Source organism: Rhinichthys klamathensis, unplaced genomic scaffold (genome assembly GCF_029890125.1).
Source record: "Rhinichthys klamathensis goyatoka isolate OS25496 unplaced genomic scaffold, OSU_Roscu_1.1 h1tg000223l_1, whole genome shotgun sequence".
Lineage (NCBI taxonomy): Eukaryota > Metazoa > Chordata > Actinopteri > Cypriniformes > Leuciscidae > Rhinichthys > Rhinichthys klamathensis.
In genome coordinates, this window is record NW_026606747.1 from 2,310,803 (window position 1) to 2,325,283 (window position 14,481).

At 44.1% G+C, this 14,481-nt stretch overlaps 1 protein-coding gene across 1 annotated transcript; it reads right to left on the reverse strand.

Annotated features, from left to right (window-relative positions):
- Positions 1–314: 314 nt before the first annotated feature.
- Positions 315–2,188, reverse strand: LOC130097720 (general transcription factor II-I repeat domain-containing protein 2-like). Its single transcript, XM_056264660.1, has one exon. The coding sequence runs from the start codon at positions 2,186–2,188 to the stop codon at positions 377–379; it is 1,812 nt and encodes a 603-aa protein (XP_056120635.1). The 3' UTR covers positions 315–376.
- Positions 2,189–14,481: the final 12,293 nt, after the last annotated feature.

Genomic DNA, 14,481 nt, shown 5'->3' on the forward strand with positions numbered 1-14,481 from the left:
GCTCTCTTCCTTGTGGTCCCTCTAGAGCAGGGGTGTCAAACTCAAATACACAGTGGGCCGAAATTAAAAAATTGCTATAAGTCAAGGGCCGGACAAGGTTAAACGTTTATTGAAAATTTATTGAAACAACGTATTATTATTATGAACCTGAAACCAACAAGGCCTATATATTATTGCCTATAAAACAACATTAATTAGGAAATAAAACAAATAAAATTAATAAATAAAATCAGTTTCACTAATTTCTTATGGTTATTTACAAAAGTTATTTACTTCAAAGGAAAATCAAATGTCCTATAGCAAGAGAAAGAAAAAATGCAAAAATGAAACTGCATTAAAGATTGAAAATGCGTCAAAGCACCGCTTGCTGCTCTGCTCATTGGTCTGAGCCAGATGCTTGGTGTCTCATCTTGGATACAAGTTCATCAATGTCTGGGGTCAGGCTCTGAGATGAGGAAATCCTCAGGATTGAGTGAAGGTGTTCATCAGTAAGACGAGTCCTGTGTGAAGTTTTGTTTATCTTCATCAAAGAGAAGAGTTGTTCACACAAGTATGTGCTGCCAAACATAGAGAGCGTTTGAGCAGCCTGGGAGCGCATCTGGGGCATTGTATTGGGGATGAAACGTGGAAACTCTGCAGCGCCCACAGACTCATATTTTGCCTTCAGTGTGTCACTACATTGGAGCTCAATCAGCTCCATTTGGAGGTTTGATCGTGTGCTTTCCACATCGGCTGTAAATGGATTACTGAGCAGTTCAAACCTGCTTTTTTGAGCTTCAAAATCGGCAAATCGCCATGTGAACTCAGCACCAAGTATGCCGAGTTTTTCAGCAAACTGTGTAGTTGGGAAAACGGTGGCAGCGACCTGCTCTTTCATTGTTTGGCAGCGCGGAAAATGGCTCATGTCTTCCTGCAGCATCTGCGTCTCCCACAGGCGCAGCTTGGTTTTAAAAGCCCTCACTATAGCGTACATGTCAGTGATGATACGGCCCCGCCCCTGAAGCTGCAGGTTGAGCGCATTCAGGTGGCTCGTGATGTCACACAGAAACGCCACTTCACACATAAACTTTTTATTTCGGAGCTCTTTTGTGTCTTTTCCTTTGCTTTCCATGAACTCACAGATCTCCTCACGCAACTCGAAAAATCTTTCCAGCACCTTTCCCTGGCTTAGCCATCGCACCTCTGTGTGATAGGGCAAGTCACCATATTCTGAACTTAACTCCGCCAGAAAAGACTTGAACTGGCGGTGATTTAAACCTTTGGCTCTGATCAAGTTAACCGTTTTTTTTATGATGCTCATCACATGTTCCATTTTCAAGGCTTTGCCACACAAGGATTCCTGGTGTATGATGCAGTGATACGCTGTCAGCTCACCTGTGACGTTTTCCTCCTGCATCTTTTCTCGGATCCTCCCCACCAATCCACTTTTTTGACCGCACATCGCAGGCGCTCCATCTGTTGTCAGTCCCACAAGTTTATCCCACGGCAACCCCATTTTATCTACACATCTGGACACCTCTTCAAAGATATCTTTCCCCGTAGTTGTGCCGTGCATTGAGTGTAATCCCAATAACTCTTCTGTTACGCACAGGCTTGAGTCCACTCCACGGATGAAAATTGACAGCTGGGCAGTATCCGAATTGTCGGTGCTCTCATCCACATCAAGGGAGTATGCTATGAAATCGTTTCCCTTTCTCACAAGCTGTTGTTGGAGATTGGTAGCAAGGTGATGCACACGATCAGCAACAGTGTTTCGGCTCAGGCTCACATTTAAAAATGCTTGCCTTTTTTCTGGGCACACGGCGTCGCAAACTTTAATCATGCAGTTTTTGACAAATTCCCCCTCGCTAAAGGGCCTGGCTGATTTTGCGACCTCTGCTGCCACAATAAAACTGGCCTTAACAGCAGCCTCGCTTTGTGATTTGGCTTTAGTGAACATAGCCTGCTGTGACACCAGACTTCTTTTTAACTCTTCTACCTTCTGTAGCCTTTGTTTCGAGTCCAGATGCTTGTATTTGTCGTGGTGCTTCGTTTCATAGTGTCTTCTTATGTTGTATTCTTTCATTACAGACACGCTGTCTCCGCACAGGAGACACACAGCTTTTCCCTTTACATCCGCGAACATATACTGTGACTCCCACCTGTCCTGAAAACCCCTGTTTTCAAAGTCCACCTTTCGTTTAGCCATTTTTTTGGGAGAGAGTTAGTTGATTATTGTGGTACGCTTTCGCGGTAATGTTTCCATGGTGACGCATCATTGCTTGTCACGTGACACAGCACAACCACACAGCGCTGAATATATAGATCAGTTTGCTGAATGAATGACGATCTGCTTGTGTAATTTTTCCTTTTCTATTCAAAATAAATAATTCATCCTCTCTCTATGTGCTCAGCTCCCACATAATTCGAACCGATATACTGGCGGGCCAGCTCTAAAAATAAATACATTTTGTCATGCGGGCCAAAGATAATTAATTTGCGGGCCGGTTGTGGCCCGCGGGCCTTGAGTTTGACACATATGCTCTAGAGACATAAGCATACCCACCAGAAGATCAATGTTAAGAGCAAAGTTCTGGAATGCTTTTGAATCTCCAGCCTTGATATCTGGTAAGTTCATTAGAGCCGCAACCTCACTTTGTGCAAGCTGGTGGGGTTGGCCGTATTGGCGCTGCAGGGCTGCCATGGCTGCTGTAAGGTGCAGGGTGATGACGGCACGCTTGGGCTATCAGCTTTGCTTCGTCAAGGACCAACTGCTCCATCAGCACACGATATTTGTAATGTTCTGTGAGCTCAGTGTGGGGGTTCAGCAGATTGTCGAGGGCTATTTTCAGATCTGTGAACTCTCTTTCACTGTCATTCACAAGCTTTGGTAGCGATGGGACTGGGACTGGTTGGAGCGGAGGTGCAGCAGGTACTGGCTGATATACTGGACGTGCGTGTGTGGCCAGATATGGCACGGTAGATGCCACTGGAGGAGGATGCCAGTTCTGTACTGATGACTGAATGGAGGGCTGCGGTGTGTAATATCCTGCGACCATGGGTGATGGCTGATACGGGTGTGACACATGTGTTGGTTGGCTATGTGTAGGGATCTGTAATTGGTAAACTGGTGGCGCCAGAGTGTTGTGCACTGTTGTGACTGTAGGCAGCTTCAATGACGTAATGGTTTGTGGCAAAGATGATATAACATTATAGGAAGCAGGGGAGGACATTGCACTGCATGCCACTGCTGTCTGCCTCGCATACATTGCTGCTGGCAGCTGAATAAATGGTTGCGGTGTGGGTGTACTGTACACCATATGAGCTGTAGTTGGAGACGTCTGCCACCGTATAGATTGATGGGAGGTGTCCCTGGGCGCCCCAAGGCATGGAATGAGCGTCTCTGTATTCAGTAATGGGATGGCTGGAACTGCAGTAGCCTTTGGCCTGACAATCGGTGGTGAGTAAGCTTGAGCTTGTTCCATTCGCTCGAAGAACGGGGAAACAGTGCCATCACTTAACGACTCACACTCTAACTGTCTGTTATCTCGGTGCTGTGGTACTGGAGATGTGTAATTAGAGGAAGGAGATCTAACAACATCTAACTGCTCCACCATGCTGCTGAGCCTCATGTCTGTACGGCCCCCACTGACTATGGCAGGACCTTGTCCATACTGCAGCGATGAAAACTCGTGCCTGGTCGGCTGAACCCCAGTGGAGGCGGGCTCGGCCTGCCCACTGAAGGTCAACGGCGCCGCTGCATTATCCATCTTCAGCTGCTGATATGTCTCGTGAGGCCCAGTAACTGGTAGAAAGGATTTAGGCAAGGCTACCTCGTAAGCTTGCAAATATGAAGGGATCTGACGTGCTCTGACTTGCATTTGAGCAGGATGCGTGGTATAGGGCTGCAACAAACGATTATTTTGATAATCGATTAATCTAACGATTATTAGAACGATTAATCGACTAATCGTCGATTATTTCGCAGACTGATCAGTAAGTTTGGAACGATTATTCAGCTTTTCCAATTAGTTAAAACATTGAGTTATACATATTCTAACTATAATATAAAAAAAGAAAATCACTTCAGCTTTTGAAATAGTTGTTTTAATGAACTTTGAGCCAACTAAACAGGTCATTCTCTTTAAGTTTTCAGATTTCGGTCCAACTCAAATCACACACAAATGCTCTCTAAGCATTGTTTAATAGGCCCACTGCTTTTCTTAGAACTGAAACAGAAAAAGGGACATTTACTTCAGGACACAAAGAATGGTAAAATATTAATCTGCAAACAATTATTATAATTATAAAATTACAATCTTTTTTTACATGACAATTGAGCTGACAGAGACGTTCTCATTCCCTTTTAATTTATAGTATGATAAAGTGACTGCCGTGATATTCTTCCTATATCATAGGAAGGATATAACATCTCGTTTTGTAAGTCTTCATGATTATTGAACAAAATACAGGCAAGTGATAAGACTATAATAATACCTAATATACTAATAGTGTTACAATAATAAAAACAGCCCTGACTCCTAAGCTCGATCAAGCTTTATTCTATACAAAATAAGTCATCACATTACTGTAATTATATTACTATTGATAATATTATTACTATTATTAGTAGTATTGCATTCTCTAATAAAGAGAGATTTGCCGCTGGTGGTTAGTTAGCTCCAGCTGGAGAACACTCACTTCTCACCGGCTCCTCTTTTGCCGGGATGTTTCCTCTTGCACCCCAACATTGCACACGACAGCATTCTTGATTTGAAGTTTTGTGAAACTTTCCCAAACCTAAACCTTGCTAGTTCGGATTCGTTTGCACTGTCATTATTCGCGCTGTTTTCTCTTCTACCGCAATAGCATTTGTAAGGGCTGCACTACACTCTAGCGCTACAGCGCCGTAGCGGTCAAATCGCGGGATTGCAGGCCCTTACATTAGGTCACGTGAGATCAAACGACTACTCGACAACAAAGATATTTGTCGACAAATTTTTATTGTCGACGTTGTCGACAACGTCGACTAATCGTTGCAGCCCTAGCGTGGTATCTGGAGAACAACATGGTGTCTGTGGCTCCATGTCACCGTAGTGGCTATAGCAATCCGGCTCGAAGGACCAAATGTAAAGGACTCTATTTTGTTAAGTTAGGTGGAAGGCTAGTCCACTACGGAACTCCGGCAAGAAGTGTGACAGGAGACAGAAGATAATTTAACTGTTTATCTCTTCAGATGTGTCGATATACATATCCAGCATTAGGCTATACAGCATTAGAATTGAGGTGGTAAAATGTGGTTTAGTCTGAAATAAACAAATAAATATATCAGAATATGTCTGAATACAGTAAACATAAAGATTCACCTCAGTATACATCATCTTTGTATTGTCCACAGCGCGGTAAATGGCGCTAAACATATGCGCGGGAATTACACTGGCATCACTCGCCTCTAAACACATTCATCACAATATGAACAGAATAACAACAATCAGATATACAGCTGCGACATGAAAGTGTTAATATATCACAATATAACAGCTAAATATAAGGATAAATGAACTTACATTCATGCACGCACATTTACCACTCGTAGAAGATGGCGGCAGAGACGAAACTGAAAGTAAACTAAAACTCTGGCGGAATGCGCGTGAGCGCGCTGTACGTGCACAACAGCATAATATACATTAAAGGGCTAACCATACCATATCAGTATAAGGAATTTAGTACAGTGACGGTTGCTAGGCGGGGTTTGATCTTACTCGTTGTCAGAGCCGTTGAAAAACAATTACGACACTCCCATAGACTGCCATGGGAACTTTGGAATGCGGAAGTAACTTGTGTCGTGCAACTGCCGATAGTTCTCCAAACCCAGCACTGAACCCCATTCATTTTCAGTGTTTCCGAAGTACGCTCGCTGGTAAGTTGATGACATTACTGTATTTTATTTAATTTTTTTACATTTTACGCATTAGCCGTCCTCTCATGAATCTAGTCAGTAGGCTAATTGTAATTTATGTAGCCAACTTTAGTTCATGTTTATTGGAAGATAGGCTAATAGTTAATTGCAGCTAACTTACGTAATACACCTCAACGTTAGCTAACTTACCAGTCAGAAATGATGTGTAAATTCAATACTGAGGTCATAGTTAAATGTGATGTTGCACTACATTGTATTCAGTTTTTTTTGTCAGCTCTATTTACATACATGAGGTGGTCAGCATATTAGAAATACTTCTGGATATAAAGCAAACAAGTAGTACAGCAGCACCCCCACAAATAAGACCTCAATGCTAAAACATGTGAATGAATTTACACCTCTATGACAGTATAAAAAATCCTGAACATCATAGAAAAGCATAATGTATGGCTGAGCTTTACGTTGGTATTATAATCCAATACAAATTTAAAAAATTGTTGGATGAGCAAAATATTCATCCAGCAGCTTCTTCCATAATGTTGTGTAATAATAACAATAGTGGATTGTATAGATATAGATATTTTTGTTCTCATTTAATTTTAAATTATGTACAGGAGTAGTCAAAATAACAGAAATCATTACAAATGTCCAAGTAGGTATTGACCTAACTGTGGGTGTGTATCACTCTCAACCTCATGAAAATCTTTATGAAACATAGGCTTTATTTGTGTATTTAATCTGTCCTTCAATGTATTAACTTTAACACTGTTTCCTTTTTTTACCACTACCAGTTCTGTCTAACAGCAACAGGCTTTTCTTCAAGACCAGGTCTCCTCTAAGACACGCTCTGCTTCTGGCAGGGGAATGCTCTCACACAAAAATCCAAGTAACTATATTATTACTTATAGCGTGGAGTTTGAATGCTTTAGTTATCAATGTATGGCTAAGCATTTGACTGATTCTCGATTCACCAGCAGGTCTCCAGATCATCATACAGCTTCGGTGGCAGAATGTAATGGCTATTGTGAACCCTTGTATTTCTTTTCTGGCCTGCTTTCTGCCATCTTTCTCTCCCTGTAGGAAGTCGAACGAGTTTCTTTGAAGACAGAACATTCAAGGAAAACTTAGCTACCCTCTCCCTAGATATATATTTTTTACTGTTGACCAAACTTCTTTCTTGACTTAAACTGAGCAGCTTTGATTGATATTTACTTGTTGTGCAGGTTTAATGTATTTTAACATAACATAACATCAGGATGTTAGTAATTATGACCATAGAAATACGAGAAAAATATATACAGTAAATACGTAAATGTAAGCCCCCCTGCTTCCCTCCAAAATTCAAAATAAACAAAAAATGTATTCAATTCAAAGGGCTTTATTGACAAAAGTTTCAAGAACAATGTGTACACTACCAGTCAAAAGTTTTGGATTGGTACTTTTTTCTTTTTTTTTTTTAAAAGAAGTCTCTTCTGCTCACCAAAGTTGCATTTATTGGATTAAAAATACAAGAAAAAAACAGAAATATTGTGAAATAGTATTACAATTTAAAACAACTGTTTCTATGTGAATATATTAGTAAAGTGCAATCTATTCCTGTGATCAAAGCTGAATTTTCAGCATCATTACTCCAGTCTTCAGTGTCACACTTCAGAAATCATCTTGAGTTGATGCTCAAGAAACATTTCTCATTATTATCCATGTTTAAATAATGTATTTACATTTTTATTTCAGGATTATTTAATGCATAGAAAGTTAAAAAGAACAGCATTTATCTGAAATGGAAAGCTTTTGTAACGTTAAACACTAGTCTACTGTTCAAAATTTTGGGGTCAGGAGGATTTTTTTTGGGGGGGGGGGGGGATAAATAAAATAAATCAGTAATGATGAATTCAAGGATCAAATTCAAAAGGATCACCAAGGATGAATTAAATTGATTTATAGTTACAGTAAAGACATTTATAATGTTACAAAAGATCCTATTTCAAATAAACACTGTTCTTTTGAACTTTCTATTAATAAAAAAATCCTGAAAAAAATTGTACACAACTGTTTTCAACATTGATAATGTTTTTTGAGCATCAAATCCACATATTAGAATGACAGAGAGTGTCGCATCTCTCCTATTTAACGGGCTCTGCTCGTTGTAGTTTAGGAATTATTATCAATCAATCAATCAATCAATCACACTCACGCGAAGAAGAATGGCTCCAAGGTCAACATCAGTAGTCTGGCGCTACTTTACATTAGATTCAACAAAAAATGAAGTCAAATGCCAAATTTGTGATAAAAATCCAACCGTTTCCATTGACTTTGCATTGTAGAGGCCTCCTTCACCTTGTCACATAGCAGCTTTTAGGCATTATTCTGTCTTTTGTTAGAAGCAAGAAATGACAAGGAGGCAGCATCTCGCAATGCAAAGTCAATGGAGACGGTTGGCCATTTATTGAAACGCCGTCGAACAAGCCTTCAGCCTGAGCGAGCTACAGTTCAGCAGACGACACTTCAACCGTGTTTCTCCTGACGCCGTCTCTCCTGTGGCTATCCGGCGATATCCTTTTTCATTACTCATTGCATTTAACTGTGTTTTATCTGTACGAGCGTTGTTCAAATGCCTCGTGTCAAGACCTGCGCCACGTGCGGATGCAAGCTGCACAAGGCGGACGAACACGCTGACTGCATTCCTTGCCTGGGACTTCACCACGCGGAGAATGCACTGTCTGCCGGCGGATGTGCGGCCTGCGAGGCCGTAGCGGACCTCGAGCTCGAGTGGGCCGCGCCCGCTGAACCCCCTCCAAGTCGGCTGGATGGCTGGTTTCTGCCGGGGCATCAACAGGCCCCTCGTCACAAGCCAGCGCCATTTTTTCCTGAAGTACACGAGGAGCTCACCAAAGCCTGGCGCACTCCTTATTCTACACGAGGCCCCGCAGTTTCCACGACGCTCTCCTCCGTGGACGGAGCAGCGGAAAAAGGCTATGAGTCGTTGCCGCCCCTCGAAGAGGCGTTGGCCGCTCATCTCTGCCCGAGCACAGCTGCTAGCTGGCGAACTAGAGCTGTTCATCCTAACAAGCCGTGCCGTAGCACTTCAGCCCTCGCTGGACGCGCGTATTCCGCCTCCGGTCAGGCGGCATCGGCCCTGCACACGATGTCCGTGCTGCAGGTTTACCAGGCCAAACTCCTCCGGTCTATGGACGAGGCTGGCCCGGACCCTGAGGCCTTTCGGGACCTGCGAAGCGCCACGGACTTGGCCTTGAGAGCTACCAAGGCCACAGCACAGGCTATCGGGAGGAATATGGCAAGTTTGGTCGTGCTCGAGGGCCACCTCTGGCTTACCCTCACTGACATTAAGGACGCGGAGAGAACAAGGTTCCTCGACGCCCCAGTATCCAGCACCGGCCTCTTCGGCCCGGCGGTGAAGGGGTTCTCGGAGAGATACACAGAGGCACAGAAAGCGTCCCAGGCCATTCTTCACTTCCCAGGCCATGCGTCCCTCCCCCGTTGTAATACTGACTTCCCCACACGCGAACGCTTGTACAGTCAGTCCAATACTCAATGTGTGCACTGTGCACAAATCACACTATAAGGGTGTCAGGTCCCCCTTTACTAGGCGGCCCCTCCCCTGTTGTAACACTGACTTCCCCACACGCAAATGCTTGTATAGTCAGTCCAATACTCAATGTGTGCAAAAATCACAATATAAGGGTGTCAAGCCCTAGCCACACGGTTTCTAGCCTGGCAAGCTATCCCCGGTGTGTCGAGTTGGGTCATAAACACTATAAAACGAGGTTACTCGCTCCAACTCGCTCGCAGAACTCCAAAATTTCAGGCGGTTCTCGAGACTTCGGTGAGAAGCAACGTGGGTCATGTGCTTCGCACCGAAGTACAGAATCTTTTAGCAAAAGGGGCGATAGAATTAGTCCCCCCCGCGCTAAAACATATGGGTTTTTACAGCCGCTATTTTCTGATTCCGAAAAAAGACGGCCGTCTCAGACCCATTCTTGATTTGAGACATTTGAACAAAGCTCTCATGAGGCGGCCGTTCAAAATGTTAACTTTCAAACATATCCTCGCACAAGTGCGCCCGGGGGATTGGTTTGTCACAATGGATCTGAAAGATGCTTACTTTCACATTCAAATAAATCCTCGTCACAGGCCATTCTTGAGATTTGCCTTCGAGGGCCAGGCTTATCAATACACCGTTCTGCCGTTCGGTCTATCCTTGGCACCCCGCACATTCACGAAGTGTGTGGATGCAGCGCTTTCTCCTCTGAGACATCAGAGAGTGCGCGTGTTGAATTATCTCGACGACTGGCTGGTGCTGGCACAGTCGAGAATCGAGCTATTAGCTCACAGGGATTTGATTCACGGCCATCTAAAATGCCTGGGTTTCACAATCAATGTTTCAAAAAGCAAACTAACCCCCAGCCAGAGCGTGATCTTTCTGGGCACAGTTTTAGACTCGAGAGCTATGACAGCGCGACTCACACCAGAGCGCGCGCTCTCAGTGCGAGCGTTTGCAGGCACTTTCAGAGCGCGCGAGCGCGCGCCACTGAGGAAATTTCAGAAACTGCTTGGTCTCATGGCAGCAGCATCGCCAGTACTCCGCTTGGGATTACTGCGCATCGTCCCGCTGCAGCATTGGCTGAAACGGCGTGTGCCAACTCACGCATGGCAGTCAGGCAACTTGCGCGTTATGGTGAATCACGGTTGTTTAAGAACCCTGATTCCCTGGCGGGCTCAGAACTGGTACCACAAGGGGGTGACAATGGGAACAATTTCCAGGAGGAAAGTGGTTCTTACAGATGCGTCCAACCTGGGTTGGGGAGCGCTGCACGAGGGCATGCCTGCATCCGGCCTTTGGTCGAGCATGGAGCAGAGCTTACATATCAACTGTCTGGAGATGAAAGCAGTTGGGTTGGCCCTGAAGGCATTTCTGTCGAACCTCAGAGGTCACCATGTTTTAGTCCGCACAGGCAATATGTCAGTGGTGGCCTACATAAATCGCCAGGGGGGCATCAGGTCAGGAAACCTGCATGCGATGGCGAGAGACCTCCTCTTATGGGCACAAACCAACCTGAGCTCTCTGAGGGCAGCGCATATCCCAGGCGTCCAGAATGTGGGCGCGGATATGCTCTCACGGGGCAACACTCCCCTCGGTGAGTGGTCCCTGAACCCACAGACGGTCAGTCTGATATGGAAGGTGTTTGACGAGGCCGAAATCGACCTTTTCGCCTCGAGAATCAACACCCACTGCAAATTGTTCTTCTCGAAGAACAGGGACGCGCTGGCCCATGTCTGGCCCAACCGTCCCCTTTATGCCTTTCCCCCGGTTTCAATGATTCCACAAGTCATCAAACGGGTCAGAGAGAGCGGGTGCCCAGTCCTTCTGGTGGCCCCTCTCTGGAAAACCAGACCGTGGTTCCCGGAACTGGTTCAGTTATCGGACACAATCCTATGGCCTGTCCCACTGAGGAAAGACCTCCTCACACAGGCGAACGGGACACTGTGGCATCCGAGACCCGATTTATGGGCCCTCCATGTTTGGCCCCTCAACGGGTACCAAAGGTCCTTCCTGAGAAGGTCCTAAGCACCATATCTGAAGCCAGGGCCCCTTCGACTCGGCGCCTCTATGCTTCAAAATGGTCGGGTTTTTCCAGCTGGTGCTCGGAAAATCAGGCTGACCCAGAGTCATGTGAGATATCTGTGGTTCTCTCATTCTTACAGGAGCTGCTGGATGCGGGTCGCTCCCCGTCCACGCTCAAAGTGTATGTGGCAGCCATAGCAGCACATCATGTTCTGGTGGCTGGCCAGTCACTGGGAAGAAACGACCTGGTCGTGAGATTCCTTAAAGGTGCTAGGAGAATGAACCCCTCCAGACCTCCGTCTGTGCCGTCTTGGGACCTCTCCACGGTCCTGGGGGCTCTGAAAGGTCCGCCTTTTGAACCGCTCCAATCGGTTGATCTAAAACCTCTCTCGCTGAAGACCGCTCTCCTTATGGCGTTGGCATCTATCAAGCGAGTGGGAGATCTGCAGGCGCTCTCTGTGAGCCCTGCATGTTTGGAGTTGGGTCCAGATGGCTCCAGAGTCATCTTCAAGCCCAAACATGGTTACGTACCTAAAGTGCTCTCAACACCTTTCAGAGTACAGGTGGTGACGTTATCAGCCCTCCCTCCTTCTGCAGAAGATGGAGAGGTTAATCTTCTCTCCCCTGTCAGAGCGCTGAGAATCTGTCTGGAGCCTTCTGCGTCTTTTAGACAATCAGAACAGCTTTTTGTCTGCTTTGGTGGTAGATCCAAGGGGGGATCCAGTCACTAAGCAAAGACTGTCTAGATGGATAGTGGATGCTATTTCTATGGCTTATACCGCAGCGGGTCAAGTTTGCCCTATAGGCATCAGGGCCCATTCGACCAGAGGTATGGCCTCGTCATGGGCTTGGTCATCTGGCATTCCCATCAGGGATATTTGTGATGCGGCCGGCTGGTCCTCGCCTTCCACATTTATGAATTTCTATAATATGGAAGTGCCTTCCCTGCAGGCGAAGGTGCTTTCGGTATGATTAAGACTCGTCGGTGGCTGGTCTTGTCATATATTACTGTGCACAATCCCATTCACATATATATAAAACCCGCTTTGGCCGGTTATATTCCATGCATATATAAACCCGCTTTGGCCGGTTATAATTATATATATTAACCCACTTGACTGGTGGTATGTTCATATACTGGGTTCATTGGTGTAGTAGGTTGGGTTATTACTAACTGAGGTGTACTATTTAGACCTGACGGTGTCTGGTCTATTTATACATAATTATGCGGTTATGGCTTGTTCTGTATGCTCAGGGGTCCTGAGTTGCAGTGGCAGCCAGTTATCCAGTGCGGCGTTTTGCATGGCGGGATACGCCATGCAACGCAATACGAAGAGACTGTTCGAAAGGGAACTACTCGGTTACTCACGTAACCTCAGTTCCCTGAGTTAGGGAACGAGTATTGCGTAGCCAACCGCACTATAGTAACATGGCAAGTTGTCGCTTCAGTCGTTAAACCTGCTATAATGGCGAATTCGGGGACTATTATAGTCTGAGGACACGCCCCCTACACTCAAAAAAATGATATGTTGGCTTTACATAACTTTTTTATGTAAACAGGTTCCACCGGTTCCACATAACTATGTTTTGTTAAACAAACATAATATGTTCATGTAACTTCAACATCATGGAATTTGGTCATTTTAAGCGACCCAATTAAACTCTGAGCTTATGAGTTAATTAAGTGAACAACTGAGTGATGATTGAGCATTATTGAAGACACCTGATGTTAACAAGCAGAATCTCTGAAGGAGAAAACCGGAATGTTTAAAACACCATTATGGAGATAAGTGTGTGTTTTAGTTGGGCTCTTGACCATTAACTTATTAACTTTAGATTTTGTTTGGTTGCTGTACATGAGTTATAACAGCCGGATGAACAATAAACAAAGGCCATCTGATGGTGTTGGTTGTGTTTTAACAATCATTATTTCACAATCATTTAACCTGAGTCACTGAACTTATATTAAACCGAATTTCTGAATTAAGTTTACCTTACGAATAATAGCAACACTGTCATTGTAGAGCATACTATTTTTAGACTTTTCAATAAAATTTAAATGATCAAATCAATAAATAAAAAAGAAACTTCCTAAAAAATATTTTGAGTAGGCACACACAGACATCAAGAATCAGCCTGTGAATCTCAGCAATGGTGATAATTATAAAGCATGTTGCAGTGCATTCTGGGTGCCACCAATCAAAACTCATTCATGGCTCCCATCATGCATTGCTGCATGAATAAATAATGAGCTTATAATCTGTTTGTCACCATTGCTGAGATTCATATGCTGATTCTTGATGTCTGTGTGTGCCTACTCAGGATATTTTTTAAGAAGTTTATTTTTTATTTCTTGATTTGATCATTTGAATTTCATTGAAAAGGCTAATAGTATGCTCTACAATGACAGTAAGGTAAACTTATCTCAGAAATTGGGTTCAATATTAGTTCAGTGATTGAGGTCAAATGATTGTGAAATAATGATTATGTTAAATCACAACCAACACCATCAGATCTCCTCAGTTCATTGTTCATCTGGCTGTTATAACTCATGTACAGCAACCAAACAAAATCTAAGGTTAATAAGTTAATGGTCAAGAGCCCAACTAAAACAAATACTTATCTCCACAATGGTGACTTAAACATTCCGGTTTTCTCCTTCAGAGATTCTGCTTGTAAACATCAGGTGTCTTCAATAATGCTCAATCATCACTCAATTATTCACTTAATTAACTCATTAGCTCAGAGTTTAATTGGGTCGCTTAAAATGACCAAATTCCATGATGTTGAAGTTACATGAACATATTATGTTTGTTTAACGAAACATAGTTATGTGGAACCGGTGGAACCTGTTTACATAAAAAAGTTAAGTAAAGCCAACTTATCATTTTTTTGAGTGTAGGTGGGCTCTGACGTGTATGACGCAGAGTGATCTCATTGGTCGCACGTCAGAGGCGCCCGCGCCATTGGATATGCAGTTGCCGCAGCGCAGCCTATG